The following is a 13,954-nucleotide window of genomic DNA, read 5'->3' on the forward strand; positions in this document are numbered from 1 at the left end:
AAATACCTCTCTTAGTTCTATTGCTGTGAAGAGACTGACCAAGGCAACTCTTATAAAAGAAAGCACTTAACTGGGGACCTGCTTCTAGTTTCAGAAGTTTAGTCCATTATCATCAGGAAGCATGGCAGCAGGCAGGCACACATGTGGCTGGAGTAGCTGAGAGCTACGTCCTGAGACACTGAACTTGGCATGGGCTTTTGAAACCTCAAAGCCCACCTCCAGTGACACATTTTTTTTCAAGGCCACACCCCATAACTCTTTTAATCCTTTTAAATAGTGCCACTCCCTACTGACTAAGTATTCAAATACATGAGCCTATCGGGCCATTCTTGTTCAAACTACCACACTTGGGAATGACACTGAGAACATCAGGCACCTTGCTAGCTAACAGCATGTAACTGTAGGAACATGTTATGTTTCTTCCCAATCCAACCCCTATCATCTGATGTCTTTAGTCAGCTGGGTTCCCCAAAATTCCCCTTACCCCACAGATACAAGTAGGACAGATGTTACAAATTATGTTGCTTTATTATATGAATGCTAGCTCCCACCTTCCACATCTAAGACACAAGCACACATACACATCTTGTCTACCACGTTTCCAAAACAGAACAGATCTCAGGGCGTCATACACATACACACATCTGACTCAAGTAGAAAGAGAGAAGAAACTGAACCTGAAGGGGAGGCTGAAACAGGAGGGTCTCAAACTTAGAGTCTACTGAATACCTAAGAGCAATGGCTCTCAGCCTTCTTAACGCTGCAACCCTTTAATACAGTTCCTCATGTTGTGGTGACGCCCGCCAACCATAAAATTGTTTCACTGCTACTTTAAAACTGCAATTTTGCTGTTATGAATCATAATTTAAATATCTGACATGCAGGATACCTGATACACAACTCCCAAAGAGGGTGCAACCCACCGGTTGAACTGCTGCCCTACAGATCTAGCTTCAAAATGGAGTGGAAGAGCTGGGAGGCAGCTACCAGTTGGGCACTTGCACAGCACATCCCAGGCCTGGTGGAAGGAGCCCCTCACACTAAGTTAGCAAAACACTCCTTTCCCTCCTTCTCAGTCTTGAAGACTTGGCTTGGGGGGCTGGAGAGATGGCTTGGAAGTATGAGCACTGGCTGCTCTTCCAGAGGTCCTGAGTTCAATTCCCAGCCCCCACATGGTGGCTCACAACCATCTATAATGAGATCTGCTGCCCTCTTCTGCTGTGCAGGTGTATATGTAGGCAGAACATTATATACATAATAAATAAGTAAATCTAAAAAAAAAAGACTTGGCTTGGAATTGTTTTGGTAGTTTCTGTTATTTGCAGTGTTATGGAAAAGCAAATTATTGCCACATAGATAGTAACAGGTTGCAAAAAAACACACTTGTTTGTTTTCCTTTTTAATTTAGAATCTTGTAAGCAATACATTACCATCATCAACAGAAAACAAAACAGCCATTTTAGAAAATACTGTGCTACTTGCCCACTACCAGGGAAAGCAGGTCCTCTCACTGGACTGTACCGGCAAGCCCAAGTAAGCCCTGAACTCTCTAGAGTCTCAGTCTTGAGTAGATGATGAAGCATTCAAGTAAAGGGTGAGACGCTCCAAGTGTGAGTTTCGAGATGCCACCTCAGGAGACTTGGGAGCAGCCAGAGCCCTCCAGTTCATCCAGCGTCAGATGGCCTTGGGATTAACCAGCAGCTGGGATGGTTCATCAGCCTCAGGATTTACTAGTTATAAAACATTCTTCCATGTTAAAAAACACTTGATCCACGGGAACACATTTCTCATCGCTTCTCCAACTTCTTGTACTTGGCTTCTGTTTGGGGAAGAACAGGAATTATATCTTTCAACACCAGCACTCACAAAAACACTTTTTAGTTAGATTTTCAATCAAGTTCAGAAACACCTATCACACTCTTAAGAAGGCAGCAGCTTCAGCCTCGCCATAGCCCACATACAGATCACGATCTGCACAACTTCAAAGACACAGATACACGCCCTGACTGAGCCCAAAGCACAGCACTAAGTTCTAACTGTCAACAGCACACGCGGGCGTAGCTCAGACAGAGTGAAGCAGGATCCACTGGCCCTGACCCTGTTGGGAGCCTACGACATTTTGAAAACCACCCTTACAGGAACAATCCCAGGTACCTTCTGGAACCAGACTGGAACACTCAAGAAGTGCAAGCAAATGTTTTTGTTGTTATGTTTCATTTCTTTTCTCCCTACATCCACCCTCCACCCACCCAGCCTAGACAGGTCTCACAAATCTCAAGCTGCCTTCAGACTATGCAGCCAAGGATGACCTGGAACTTCTGATTTTGCTACCTCCACATCCTGAGTGCTAGACTTCTAGGCATGTGCAACCATGCCCTTTGTCTGGCCCTGGGTATAGAACCCGGGACATGGCATCCCTAGTGTCCTGGTGGATAGGATTTGGTGCTCCTCAGCCCAGGACTTCATGATTGGCAAGGAAGCAGTCTACCAGGCGAACTGCACCCCAGTCCTTCTATGTCCTCTCTCACTTTAGAAAGCAATTTGGAAAGATACAAAAGCCTAAAGATACAGAAATTTAAAATGTCACCAAATAAGCCTATTGCTGTGATTTTTTTTTCCTTTGACAAATTTTCAGACAGCCTGGGCTGGCTAGTCTTGAACTCCTGATCTTCCTGCCTCCACTTCCCAAAAGATTACAGGCATATGCCTCCACACCCAAATCTTTCTTGGCTTCCAAAACCTCAAAGGCTGTGATGCCTTCTGAATGGTGAGGTTCACAGCTAAGACGTACTCAATGTAATTGTAAAGACTGAAATTGAATGTTGATTGCTTCTCCTATTAAATGGCAACTTACAAACCACTCTTTTGAAACAGCCAACCTGTAGCAATGCTAAAAATAAAAGAACCTGTAAAAGCTACCTAGGATAAGAATATGTTCAGAAGGGGGTTGGAGAGATGGCTCCAAGGTTAAGAGCACTGGCTGCTCTTCCTAAAGGTCCTGAGTTCAATTCCCAGCACCCACATGGTGGCTCATAACCATCTAGGATGAGATCAGTGCCCTCTTCTGGAATGCAGGTGTACATGCAGGCAGAACACTGTATACATAATAAAAAATGAATGACTCTTTAAAGCCATACATATCTACATTACTAACTCAGCAGGTCAGCCACAGAGAAGAGCTTGGCGCTGTAATCAGACAGCTGATTCATGGCTTTTCCATGTGCTTTACCAGCTCTGTATCCTTCAGCAAGTTACTTTGTCTCTTAAAACACATTTACCTTCTCTAGAGAACAGAAACTTTTTTAAAAAATTTAAAAAGCTGCCAGGCATGGAGATGAATGTCTTTAAACCCAGTGCCTGAGAGACAAAGGCAGATGTGTGGATCTCGGTGAGTTTGAGGCCAGCATGGTCTAAACAGTGAGTACCAGGTAGTCAGGGCTACACAGAGAAACCCTGTCTCTAAAAACCAAAAAAACAGCCCAGCATGATGGCATATGCCTGTAATCCCAGCACTCGGGAGAGGCAGAGGCAGATAGATAGCCCTGAGTTTGAGGACAGACTGGTCCAGGACAGCCAAGGCTACACAGAGAAACCCTGTCTCAAAGAGGACAGCCAAGGTTACACAGAGAAACCCTTTCTCAAAAAAAAAGAAAGAAAAGAAAAAAGTATCAAAAACAAAACAAAAATCACCTCATAGAGAACAAAGAGTACAGTATATGCAAATCATTCAGAACAGTGCTTGATAAATCAGTAAGTACAGAAAAGCTATTTAGTACATATTTAATTTCTCAAGTTGTATTCATTTGTTTTTAGTTTTAAGACATGTTCACCGTATGACCTGACCTGAATATGAGTTAACAACCCTTCTGCGTCAGCTTCCTGAGTCCTGGGCTTACAGATGTGCATCACCACGCTTAGCTACATACTCATCATCAAATCAAAACAAAAGGGCTGGAGAGATGGCTCAGTGGTTAAGAGCACTGGATGCTCTCCCAGAAGACCTGGGTTTCATTCCCAGCACCTCCCAACACCCACATGGCAGCTCAGGACTATTTGTAACTCCAATTCAGGGACATCCGATGGCCCCTTCTGACTTCTACAAGTACCGTGCACACGTGACAAGCAAATGTGCAGGTAATCCTAAGAGAAATGATTACCCAGTTTTTTTGAATAAGCATCCAACTTGTAGGCTGCCTGCTCGAGAGCTGCCACCTGCTCTTCAATCATGTTGATCTGGTCCAGATACGGCTGCAGCCCAGCATCTGGAAAACAAACCGCAGGCCCATATCCGTCAGCAAGGACAGAAAAAAAGCACAAACTAAGAAAGCTACAGCTTCCTCCTGCTATGCCTAGCAATGATGGGTGGGGGCTGACATAAAGGTCACTAGCAGAGCAGATGCTCTGGGAAGACACAGCTGCCTTAGGGGGCACATCGGTGAGCCAGCCAAAGTCATTCCCCTCTTCGAATTTCCCTTTCCTTCCCAGTGGCATTATTTCTTGAGAGTCTTTCTGCTACTGAGTCTGCATCTTGGGCATGCCCATATCAAGGGTGTCCCAGTGCCATGTTTCAGTGGGAAGGTAACCCAGACCACTCTAAAGGAACATTTTCAGTTTATATATTTTTGGCTTATGAAGCAGCCCTTTGTGGGTTTCATTGTTAAATCAACTCACTCAGACTCTCACCTGTCCACGTCCCTTCTAGGAAAATGCACTGACCAAAGCAAGGTTTAGAAGCAGAAATCACCGTTCTAGGAAAGCATGCTCCTCTTCAGAACGGAATTCCCCTTTCTGAAACCCGAGCTCCCAGGAGGCAGGGATACCCTGTGCTTGGCTCTCCTTGGCCCTAAGCACTAAAGAACATGAAGTACAAGCAGTACTTAGTGGCGTGATGAAAATTAGCACTCACATTTCTGGTTTAAGTCCTTTAGGTTTCTGCTGATGTTTATAGCAATATCTTTCATTTCAAGGTACTTCAAGCTTGTTAGCTTATTCATGTTTTCCAGGAGTTTATAGTCTTCACTAGTGGCTTTGAAAGGAACAGAACATAGGTGGCCTTTAATTTGTCTGCAGCTACTGCAATACAGAATTTCAGGTCAAAGGAGTTCAGGAAGGGAATACAGAGAACCCCATGGAATGTCAAAAGAGCAGGCTACTTTCAATCTGTGACATTCATACTTAGCCTATACCCTGAATGTTGAAGTAGAAACTGAGGCAGCAAACTAAACTAAGCAAGGTCTAGAAGAGTTTGTTTCATGGTTAGAAAAGAAAATGGTAAAATCATGTCTAAGAAAAGAAAGGCAAAATAGTCTCGGTACTTCTATAGTATAAAAAATATATATGCCAGGCAGTGATGGCACATACCTTTAATCCCAGCACTCAAGAGGCAGAGGCAGGTGTATCTCTGAGTTCAAGGCCAGTTTGGTCTACAGAATGTGTTGCAGGATAGACAGGGCTACAAAGAGAAACCCTGACTCAACAAAAGTTGGATTAAATTATATATATATATGTCAATGGTTCTTTCTCAATTGCTACCTACCGTATTTTTTCTACTTTATTTTATTTTATTTTTTTTTTTACACAAGATTTCTCACTGGAGCGCACCAATTTAGCTAGAGTGGCCAACCCATTCCTGGAATCCTCCTACTTCTACCTCCCCAGAACTCAGGTCCTAATGCTTGCCCATTGATCAATCCCTGGAACCGTATGGTGAGAAGAGAGAACTGACTCCCAAGGCTGTCCTCCAATCTCCACACATGAGCCACAGCACACTGCCAAGTACACATGCGCCCACATGTGCACCCAATTAGTAATTTAATTTTTTTTTTCTTTTCAAAAAGCATTTGTACAAGTAAGAATGACAACAGTGGAGAAATAACACTGGTTTAACTGAGTTTTCTCATCACTCAGAAACTTTGGAACTTTCAGTAAGGATCTAAAATAAATTATTTGGGGCTGCCAACGTGGCTCACCAGGCAAAGCAATCACTTGGAAAATGCGCTGCTCCATTTCCTGAGATGTCAGTGTGGGCCCAGAAGAGGTCCGACTGTAAGCCCTACAATCTCATTCTGCATAGCCTCCACCCACACCACATGATGCCCGTGCCTCCTCTGCAAAGATCAGCCTGAGCTCGGGACTCACAGGACACACCTGAGCGTCTCAGTAACAGCTTACAGCCAAGCCAAAACTGAAACAGTTTCCCACACAAACGTGGTTCCTCTCTTCAGCTTCTCTATTTTGGTTGGTGGTCCTTACCCACAGTGAAAACCTCACAAGTATGTTAGGCTACCTAATACGCTCTTCAACAAACCCTATAGGTCTGCTTCTGTAATGTGCTCACACCCATACTCTCCGTTTCACAGACATCCCCCTGCCTCTACCTCCCGGAGTGCTGGGATGAAACGTGCGTGCCCTGCCACACCACGCCCTGCCACAATGTAAATTCTCATGACAGTCCAGATGGCCCAGACTCCACCTCAGACACAGGTGCGGGCACACCGAACTAAAATCTAACCGTGTCCCAAAGGTGGGTCAGCGATCTTCAGACTAACCTTCTGGTCTAATTAATCGCTTGCTTATTCCAGCTCCTTAACTAATTGTATCGTTTTCCCCCTTTTCCATGTCCTTCACAACTGTGCCTAAAATGCACCTCCCCCAGAGAGGCACTTTTTGACTAAGAGTGTAGAGTCCTTGTTAAGCATCGTTACTACAAGAGGCCTGCAGATCTATGTTTTTAAAGCAGCTGGTGAGCTTAAAATAGGATAAAAAACGGGGCTCTTTCCCTCCTGTTCAACCACTGACAGAGGCTGCTAAAAAAGCACCTCTCAGGTTTCCGCGGAGCCAAAAGCGACTTGCGCCCCCGGGAGCAGCCGGGACGGCGTCTCACCTGTCAGCTCCCCAGTCAAGTATGTGGCCATTTTGGAGAACATGTCCCGGCAGAGCTCATTGATGTCCGCTTCGGCGGGCTCCTTTGCTTCCTCAGCTGTCTCCACCGCAGCATCATCTGGCCAAGGCGGGGTGGGCGGGTGAGGGGTGAGGAAGTGACCTGGGCCCAGGGCTAACCCAGCCAGGGCGGCCTTTTCCCACGTCCCTTCCGACCCGTGCTGCCGCCGTCGCGCCGCCTCCGCTCCCCACCTGCCAGCATCTCCAGCCCCCCGCCCCCCACTTGGCACTCGCCCACCCGAAGCACCAACTCCGCTCCCTTGCTCAGCGGCCAGACCTTCGTCTCAGTGCCCCGACGCGGCACACCGGGGCAGCCGCTCCCGCATCCGGACCCGACCCCCAACAGCCGTCTCACCCCCATCCACGCGGGGTACTACCTCGAGGCGGCTCCTCGCGTCGCGTCGCAGGGACGCCCTCCGCAGCCGCCGCCATGCCCGGCCCAGCGCGGCTTCCGGTTCTGGGGCGTCTGCGCGTGCGCACCGCGAGTGCCCCGCCCCGCTGCTGGCTCGCGGCCCCCTCGCTTAGCTCGTCAAGCCTCAAGTGTGAAGGTGAAGCCCATACTGAAGCTAAAGCACGCTATTGCGAATCAGCCCGTTGCTGAGAATCACAATGTCTGGTTCATGCCTGCAACTATAACTCTAGAACTGGCACTTGGCTGGTACTAGAATGGAGACCCCAGAATGGACCCAGAACTTGTCAGCTGAAGTTATTGGAGATAGGTGACCTCCTCCACAGACACCAGCAGCCTGACAGGTTTTGCTCACCAAAGAATCGCTCAGGGAATCCCTGCTTTGCAAGTCGTCTCCCGCAAGTTTTCTGCCTTGATTCCTGATCCCGAATGTTCTCCTTTCCCCATCCCGTTGGAATTGGACTAATGTCAATGCTGATTCAGGTTTCTTGCACTGCAAGCTAGCCCCTAATGCCGTTTAATTGAAAGGATCTTTCTTGAGGGAAGCGTCCATCGTTGTTGACAGATTATCTTGGCTGTACGTAGTTGCTGCACAAGTCACTTAGGTTTATGGAATACTTAAGGGGAATGTGAGAACAGGTGAGAGTGACGGGGATGAAGAATGAGAAAAATGTACTGGGGAGCAAGGGAAGGTTCAGTGTGGGGGTGTAATGAAGGTCACCAAAGAGGGGGAAAGTTGAGTGTTCAGGATGCAAGCTCATGAGCATCCAAAATCTTGAATTTTGATCTTGTAAGAGACTTTATTATTATTATTATTATTATTATTATTATTATTATTATTATTATTTATCCTCCAGCCACTTGTGCATGTGTGTGTGTCTGCGCGCACACGCACACACACACACACACACACACACACACACACACACACACCATGTGGCTGCCCCTACCCCTAAGCTTTCCTAACCTGACTATCTCCTTTGTGGGGACTGGTTCTCCCTAGGGGCTTGTCTCCACTCTTTTCTATGGAATAATCATGGTAGCTGCTATCTCAAGCGTTCCTGTGAGGCGGCGCTTCTTAGTTCAAGACTCCTGGGACAACAAGCTTCTTGACATTGGCGTGGCTGTCACTCTGTGCCTTCCGGAAAGTGCCCACAGATGTCTTACATCTCCATCCTCCGTCTTCCCTCTATAACCCCAGAAGTAAATGAAAGACCCGGTTTTCTAAAGAGCTTTATTGAAATTCACCTTGGAAGCCCACTCTGTCCTATGAGAGACCACCACATATCAGTCCAAAGATCAACGAATCCTGTTAAAATCTCTTGGTTGATTCAGAAAGCAGGCTCCTCCAGAGGAGCCTTCCTTGACTTCCCTTTGGAGGAACTCTTAACTCCTCTGTTGGAATCTCACCACACAGGAGGCCACTTTCCTCTAAGGCTTCCTTTTCTTTCTTACAGGGAAACTTCATGGAGGAATAGAAGATTCCCCTCCACACACCCATGCCTGCCGATGGGTGTGTGTAAGACGCACACAGGGTAAGAGTAAGGGTTACTGGAATGTAGGAAGACATTTCCATTGCCTACTCTTTGGGCTTCTACCTTTTGGCCAATCGTGTCTATCTGAGCTGCTCAGGACAGTCACTGCCGTCTCTTTCTTTTTCTTGTTTGTTATTGATGATAGTCACTGCGGCAGAAGTAAATGCACAGGAAGTGAGAAGCCAGGTAGGAAGTGCTACTTTTCAGGGCTGTGTGGCTACATACAGAAACCCCGAGGGACAAGCCTAAGGATGCTGCCCAGCTACACACAAAAACATTGGCTCAAAAGGCTAGGTACAGGGTGGGACTCCACAGCAGCTATCATGAGACACAATGCCCTAGAAGGGGGTGGGGATGGGGTGGGGGCATATGGAGAAGAGGCTTCTGGGAAGTCATAGAGAGAGGAACTTGCTGTCTGGTTCTCTCGGATCCCCTTTCCATTCTCTTGCCCCCCCCCCATGCACTCTCAAGAGGGCTGGAGTGACCTTTAAGACTGGTTATACAGGTCCTTCCAAACAGTTGGCGCCTCCTGCTGGAAGGAAAACACATAACTTGTTTGAAGGAGTAATTTATTTTTCTCCGAATCTAATTACGGAAAACCTAGATTGCCACAGACTAATGTTTGTGTCTCCCCACAGTCTGATGCTGACAGGCTAATCTCCACTATGACAGTATTAGGAAGTGAGGCCCTTGGTGGGTGGTGAGGTCTTGCGGGTAGAGCCCTTATAGAGGGGCTTAGTGCCCCCTTTCCTGCCACCACAGGAGCACACATCAAGAATCAGGTGGTCCATGAAGCAAGAAGCTGGCTTTCACCACATCCTGAGTCTGCTAGGAGGCGCGATCTTAGTCTTCCCAGCCTCCCAAACTGTGAAAAATACATTTCCGTTTATAGGCAACCTAACCTTTGATAGTTTATTATAGCAACTCAAAGAAACTAAGACAAAAACCTTCCTAAAAGGTCAAGGTGATCTATAGGCTGACTTAAGCAACTTTGGGGCCTGCCTCCACCCCCACCTCCACTGACATACAATCACCATGAGCATCATTCCCCAGGTCTTTCTAGAATGTCCTCCCTAACAGAGTGGAAAATCAGATGGATTCCAGCTGTAAAGAACTCAGAGGACCCAAGTGAAGGAAACTCACCATTTTTGGGATGAGGTTCAGTTCCTCCTTCCTCTCCAGCATCTTCAGCTTTGAGCCCACAGCATCAACCTGGGACACGACCCCTTCCAGGATACTCTCCAGCTGCAGCACTCTCCTTGTGAGCCTGCGTGGGATTTGAGAGAGACCAAGGAAGCAGGAATGAGGTCTGGGCATGCGCAGGGCTATTGTACTCGAGACAGTACAATGATGTTTGCCTGCTTGGGTATGAGGATGGTGAGGCCCAGCCTTGTAGGGAGAATCTCAGGGGAACAGAAACTCCCCCTGGACTAGGAAAGGGAACTGGGTTATTGTGGAGTCTCAAGAGTAGATTTGAGGGCTGGAGAGATGGCTCAGAGGTTAAGAGCATTGGTTGTTCCTCCAGAGGTCCTGAGTTCAATTCCAACACCCACATGGTGGCTCTCAACCATCTATAATGAGATCTGGTGCCCTCTTCTGGCGTGCAAGTGTACATGCAGGCAGAACACTGTATACGTAGTAAATAAAGAGTAGATTCGAAGCCAGCCATTCCTGGATCCCTCCTCCACATACCTGTAGAATTCTTCTCCAGAAACCCAGCCTCCTCTGCTGTCTGCCTCTGTGCCCACTTCACCTGGTGGGCTGTATCCAGTGGACTGGCCTAGGTTCTCAATCTCAGCACTGAGGGCTGCCTGATGGGGAAGGGGAAAGGATGACTGGAAAGCCCCGTGCCTTTGCCTCGGCTGTGAATAGGCTCATCCCAGCCTTGGGCTTCTTTTCTCTGCCATTCCTCCCTATCTCAGGTACCACTGCTCTTGAATCTTCTGACCTACACCGAATGGGGATGGAGCAGGCAAAGCAGGATGGATCAATTTCATTTCAATTTTAGTATATGTGCTGCCGAAGCGAGCACAAGGTAGGGTCAATTTCAAAACTCCAAGAAACAGGTCCTCATAGAGGATTGCCAGGAATTATCTTGGGAACCGTTTCCTTTTGCAAAGCAAAGGTTCTGAACCTTGGCTGTGTGCTGGAATCACCTTGGAAGTTTTTAGAAAGTTCTAATGTTTTAGCCCTACCACCCGGAGCTTCTGAGCTGAGTGGTCTGGGATATGGAGCCTGAGAATGAGGGTGATTAAAGGCTCTCCTGAATATTTGATATGCAGTAGAGTTCTTTCTTGCTCATTCATGGGAGGGCATTCACCTTGGACTTGGTTTGGGTATGCTTCGGAGGGAGGAGATTTGAGGGGTGTACTTATACTTCCTCCCCACCAACCAGCCCTGCTCACCCTCTCCTCTTCCAGACCTCGTCGCATCTGTTCCTGCTCCTTCTCATCCAGAATGTGATTCCCATCCTGATCAAACCTGGTGAAAGCAGTGGTGAGCTCACAGACCTCATGTTCCTCGTGCCCCAGTCTGAGAAAAGCAAGAGGATGAAGCAACTTTAACCACTCAAATACAGCCCACTGCCCTTGTACTAGACTCTTGTTAGAGTCTTGATCTCTGAGTCTTCACTTCTGAAGAAGAGGAGGATCACATGGAAAAGCCAGGATCTTTAGGGTCCAACTATTGTACTCCCAATAAGTTCTTTCATTTCTTCACATCCTGACTCTTACTGGCTCTGTTAGGACCTCTGGGTCTCATCCAGAAATTATTACATTTCCTTGCCCCTAAATAACCAGCTGCCACCCCACAATTCTAGCTTCCCTTTCATTCCCTACTCCTGAAATCCATCCCCTATAATGAAAGTAATTAACATTAAAAAAAAAACAAGTTTAATATCCTAGCGTTGCAGAATATGTCTATAATTCCTAATTATTTGGGAAGCAGAGGCTAGAGGAAGAATCAAATCAAGGTGAACTGGGGTACTAAAGTGAGACCCAGCTCAAAAATAATAAAATGTAATAGAAAATGCACATCCAAAAGCATTTAATTCCCTGCTTTAAAGTCCCTCCTAAGCACCCTATTTCTTGGATACAGTGGTGATGTTCAAGGCCTTGGCCATGGTCTCAGTTCCTCCTATAACTCCCCATTCACTCGTTCTAACAATGCTCAACTATCATTGGCCTTCCTCTGATGTCCATGTGTAAGCTAGGCATTCTCCAAAACCCTCTTCAGTCGTCACCTCTTCCTGGAAGCCTTCCTTTAATCTCAAGAAGGATTGATAACTCTCTTTATTCTAAGCCTCTCTCTCTTCAAGTCACTCGGTTCTTAAGCTTAGTCTGTGTTTTGGCCTATTATGTTCCTCTGAGCTCCTAGGAGACAAAGATTTTTGTCTCATTTAATTGTATCATCCCCTACTCATGGCTAGCCCACAGATGGTATATATGTGGGGTATATGTAAGAATAGGACAATATATTAGGTGTAAGAGTTGTTCAACAAGGCCCAGAATATGTATAGACTATGGTCAGAGATCTGTAAAGCAAGGTCACAATTCTGAAGGTCAGGAGCCCCTAAGTCAAGATCACAGGCCCGTAGACCAAAGCTAGTCAGCAAAGGATGCATAGCTGAGGGTCACAAATTTTTAGACCAATTTCAAAGAAGGTTGGGTCTCCATTTGCTCACTCCCTTAAGGTGTTGGCGAAATCTTCAAACTGGATCTCTGGCTCCCCACCCTTCAGGACCTTCTGCACATCTGAAACCCGTTCCTTCCTCAGGCGCAGCCTTTGTAGGGTCTTGTTGTAGCTCTGAAAGGGAGAGGAATCAGATAGAAGTTCCCACAGGGTCCTCAGCACCATTGGTCCCCACCTTCACCTAAAGATCCCAAGCCCCCAGCTACAGGTCAAAGGCATTCAAGGGCGCAGGTGCCTGCCCCCGTCAAGAACAGCCTGCCATGGCACAGCTCCTTGGAACCAAGTCCAGACATAGATATGCCGCTCGAAGAGACTGACCTGTTTTAGGAGGTCAGAAAGCTGCAACTCGTCCTTCTGGCCAGCCAGCTCCTCCTTGACCTCTGAGTATGTGTCATTGATGATGGCCAGGAACATGTTCTAACAGATAAAGTAGAGACACAAGCTTTTGGGGTTGTTTTTGTTTTTTGAGGCAGGATCTTTCCATCCTGGCTGTCCTAGAACTTGCTATATAGGCCAGGCTGGCCTTGAACTCACAGAGATCTACCTGTGTCTGCCTCCCCTGCTGAGACTAAAGGTGTGGACCACCATGCCCGTCTGTGACCCAGGTTTTCACCTTCAAATCCTCCTCTTCCCCTAAGTCCCCCACATGCACTCCCAGCCTCAGCACCCAAGCCTACCCACCTGCCTCTCACGAGCCTGAAAGTCTGCATTTGGCACGTTTCTGTTAAGAACAGGCCATGTTCCCTCACCAACCTGAAGTTCCTCAATTCTTGGATGCTGCAGTTAACATCAAGATATCCCAGCAAGCCAGGCAGTGATGGCTCACATCTTTAAGCCCAGCACTCAGGAGGCAGAGGCAGGCAGTTCTCTGTGAGTTTGAAGCCAGCCTGGTTTACAGAGTGAGTTCCAGGGCAGCCAAGGCTACACAGAGAAACCCTGTCTCGAAAAAAACAAACAAACAAAAAACCAACCAAACCAACAAACACATCCCAGTATGTGGCAGGGACCTCCCCTGTAAAAGGGCCCACTGATCACTGAAGGCATCATTTTTTCAGTGTGAAAGTACAAATGTACTCTCTCCTTCATCATCAGTCCCAGTTCCAGGCCTGTGTCTCCTTCAGTTAATCAAACAAGGACACATTCTGTTAATGTTAATAAAAATCGACTTGGGCGTATGGAGAGATGGCTTGGTGCTTAAGAGCACTTGTTGCTCTTGCAAATGGCCAGAGTTCAGTTCCCAGCACCCACACCACAGCTCACAACCTTCTGTAACTCAAGACCTGGGGGGATCCAACTGCCTTTTCTGACCTCTGCAGGCACCATACATGCAAACAACACACACACACACACACACACACACACACACACACACACACACACA

The 13,954-nt window shown here is 47.1% G+C and overlaps 2 protein-coding genes and 1 long non-coding RNA gene across 5 annotated transcripts in view; 1 reads left to right on the top strand and 2 right to left on the bottom strand.

The window, feature by feature from the left end:
- Positions 1-509: 509 nt before the first annotated feature.
- On the bottom strand, positions 510-7,393 carry Bloc1s2 (biogenesis of lysosomal organelles complex 1 subunit 2). 2 transcript variants are annotated; one of them, XM_055591724.1, is made up of 5 exons: positions 7,317-7,393; positions 6,884-7,000; positions 4,907-5,026; positions 4,158-4,262; positions 510-1,819 (listed from the first exon to the last, which is right to left on the bottom strand). In XM_055591724.1, exons 1-5 carry the CDS (start codon positions 7,369-7,371, stop codon positions 1,788-1,790), a joined length of 429 nt encoding a protein of 142 aa, XP_055447699.1. In that variant the 5' UTR covers positions 7,372-7,393; the 3' UTR covers positions 510-1,787. The 2 variants fall into 2 exon arrangements, with proteins under 2 accessions (XP_055447699.1, XP_055447700.1); XM_055591725.1 differs by lacking the exon at positions 7,317-7,393 and adding an exon at positions 7,217-7,277.
- Positions 7,394-8,809: 1,416 nt separating this feature from the next.
- LOC129665156 (uncharacterized) lies at positions 8,810-12,057 on the top strand. Of its 2 annotated transcripts, none has more exons than XR_008718341.1 (4): positions 8,810-8,883; positions 9,964-10,190; positions 10,806-10,918; positions 11,304-12,057. It is a non-coding gene; the product is annotated as an uncharacterized LOC129665156 (long non-coding RNA). The 2 variants fall into 2 exon arrangements; XR_008718340.1 differs by having other exon boundaries at positions 9,937-10,190; positions 11,304-12,056.
- Pkd2l1 (polycystin 2 like 1, transient receptor potential cation channel) overlaps positions 9,521-13,954 on the bottom strand; it is a 29,720-nt gene continuing 25,286 nt past the window's right edge. Inside the window, exons 10-15 of the mRNA XM_055591711.1 lie at positions 12,892-12,990; positions 12,566-12,687; positions 11,289-11,415; positions 10,576-10,694; positions 10,027-10,150; positions 9,521-9,748 (exon numbers count right to left, since the gene is read on the bottom strand). Coding sequence (XP_055447686.1) covers positions 9,662-9,748; positions 10,027-10,150; positions 10,576-10,694; positions 11,289-11,415; positions 12,566-12,687; positions 12,892-12,990 — 678 coding nt within the window. The 3' untranslated portion in view covers positions 9,521-9,661. The remainder of the gene's footprint in view (positions 9,749-10,026; positions 10,151-10,575; positions 10,695-11,288; positions 11,416-12,565; positions 12,688-12,891; positions 12,991-13,954) is intronic.

This window comes from Psammomys obesus, unplaced genomic scaffold (genome assembly GCF_907164565.1).
Source record: "Psammomys obesus unplaced genomic scaffold, mPsaObe1.curated_primary_1811, whole genome shotgun sequence".
Lineage (NCBI taxonomy): Eukaryota > Metazoa > Chordata > Mammalia > Rodentia > Muridae > Psammomys > Psammomys obesus.

What these genes read in the sequence shown, in the direction of transcription:
- Bloc1s2 (XM_055591724.1), bottom strand. Translation starts at nt 7,371, where the DNA reads ATGGCGGCGGCTGCGGAGGGCGTCCCTGCGACGCGACGCGAGGAGCCG. An exon ending in ACGCGAGGAGCCGCCTCGAG is followed by an intron (nt 7,001 to 7,316) that starts GTAGTACCCCGC and finishes CGCCTTGGCCAG; the next exon opens with ATGATGCTGCGGTGGAGACA. An exon ending in AAAGGACTTAAACCAGAAAT is followed by an intron (nt 4,263 to 4,906) that starts GTGAGTGCTAAT and finishes TTTGTTTTCCAG; the next exon opens with ATGCTGGGCTGCAGCCGTAT.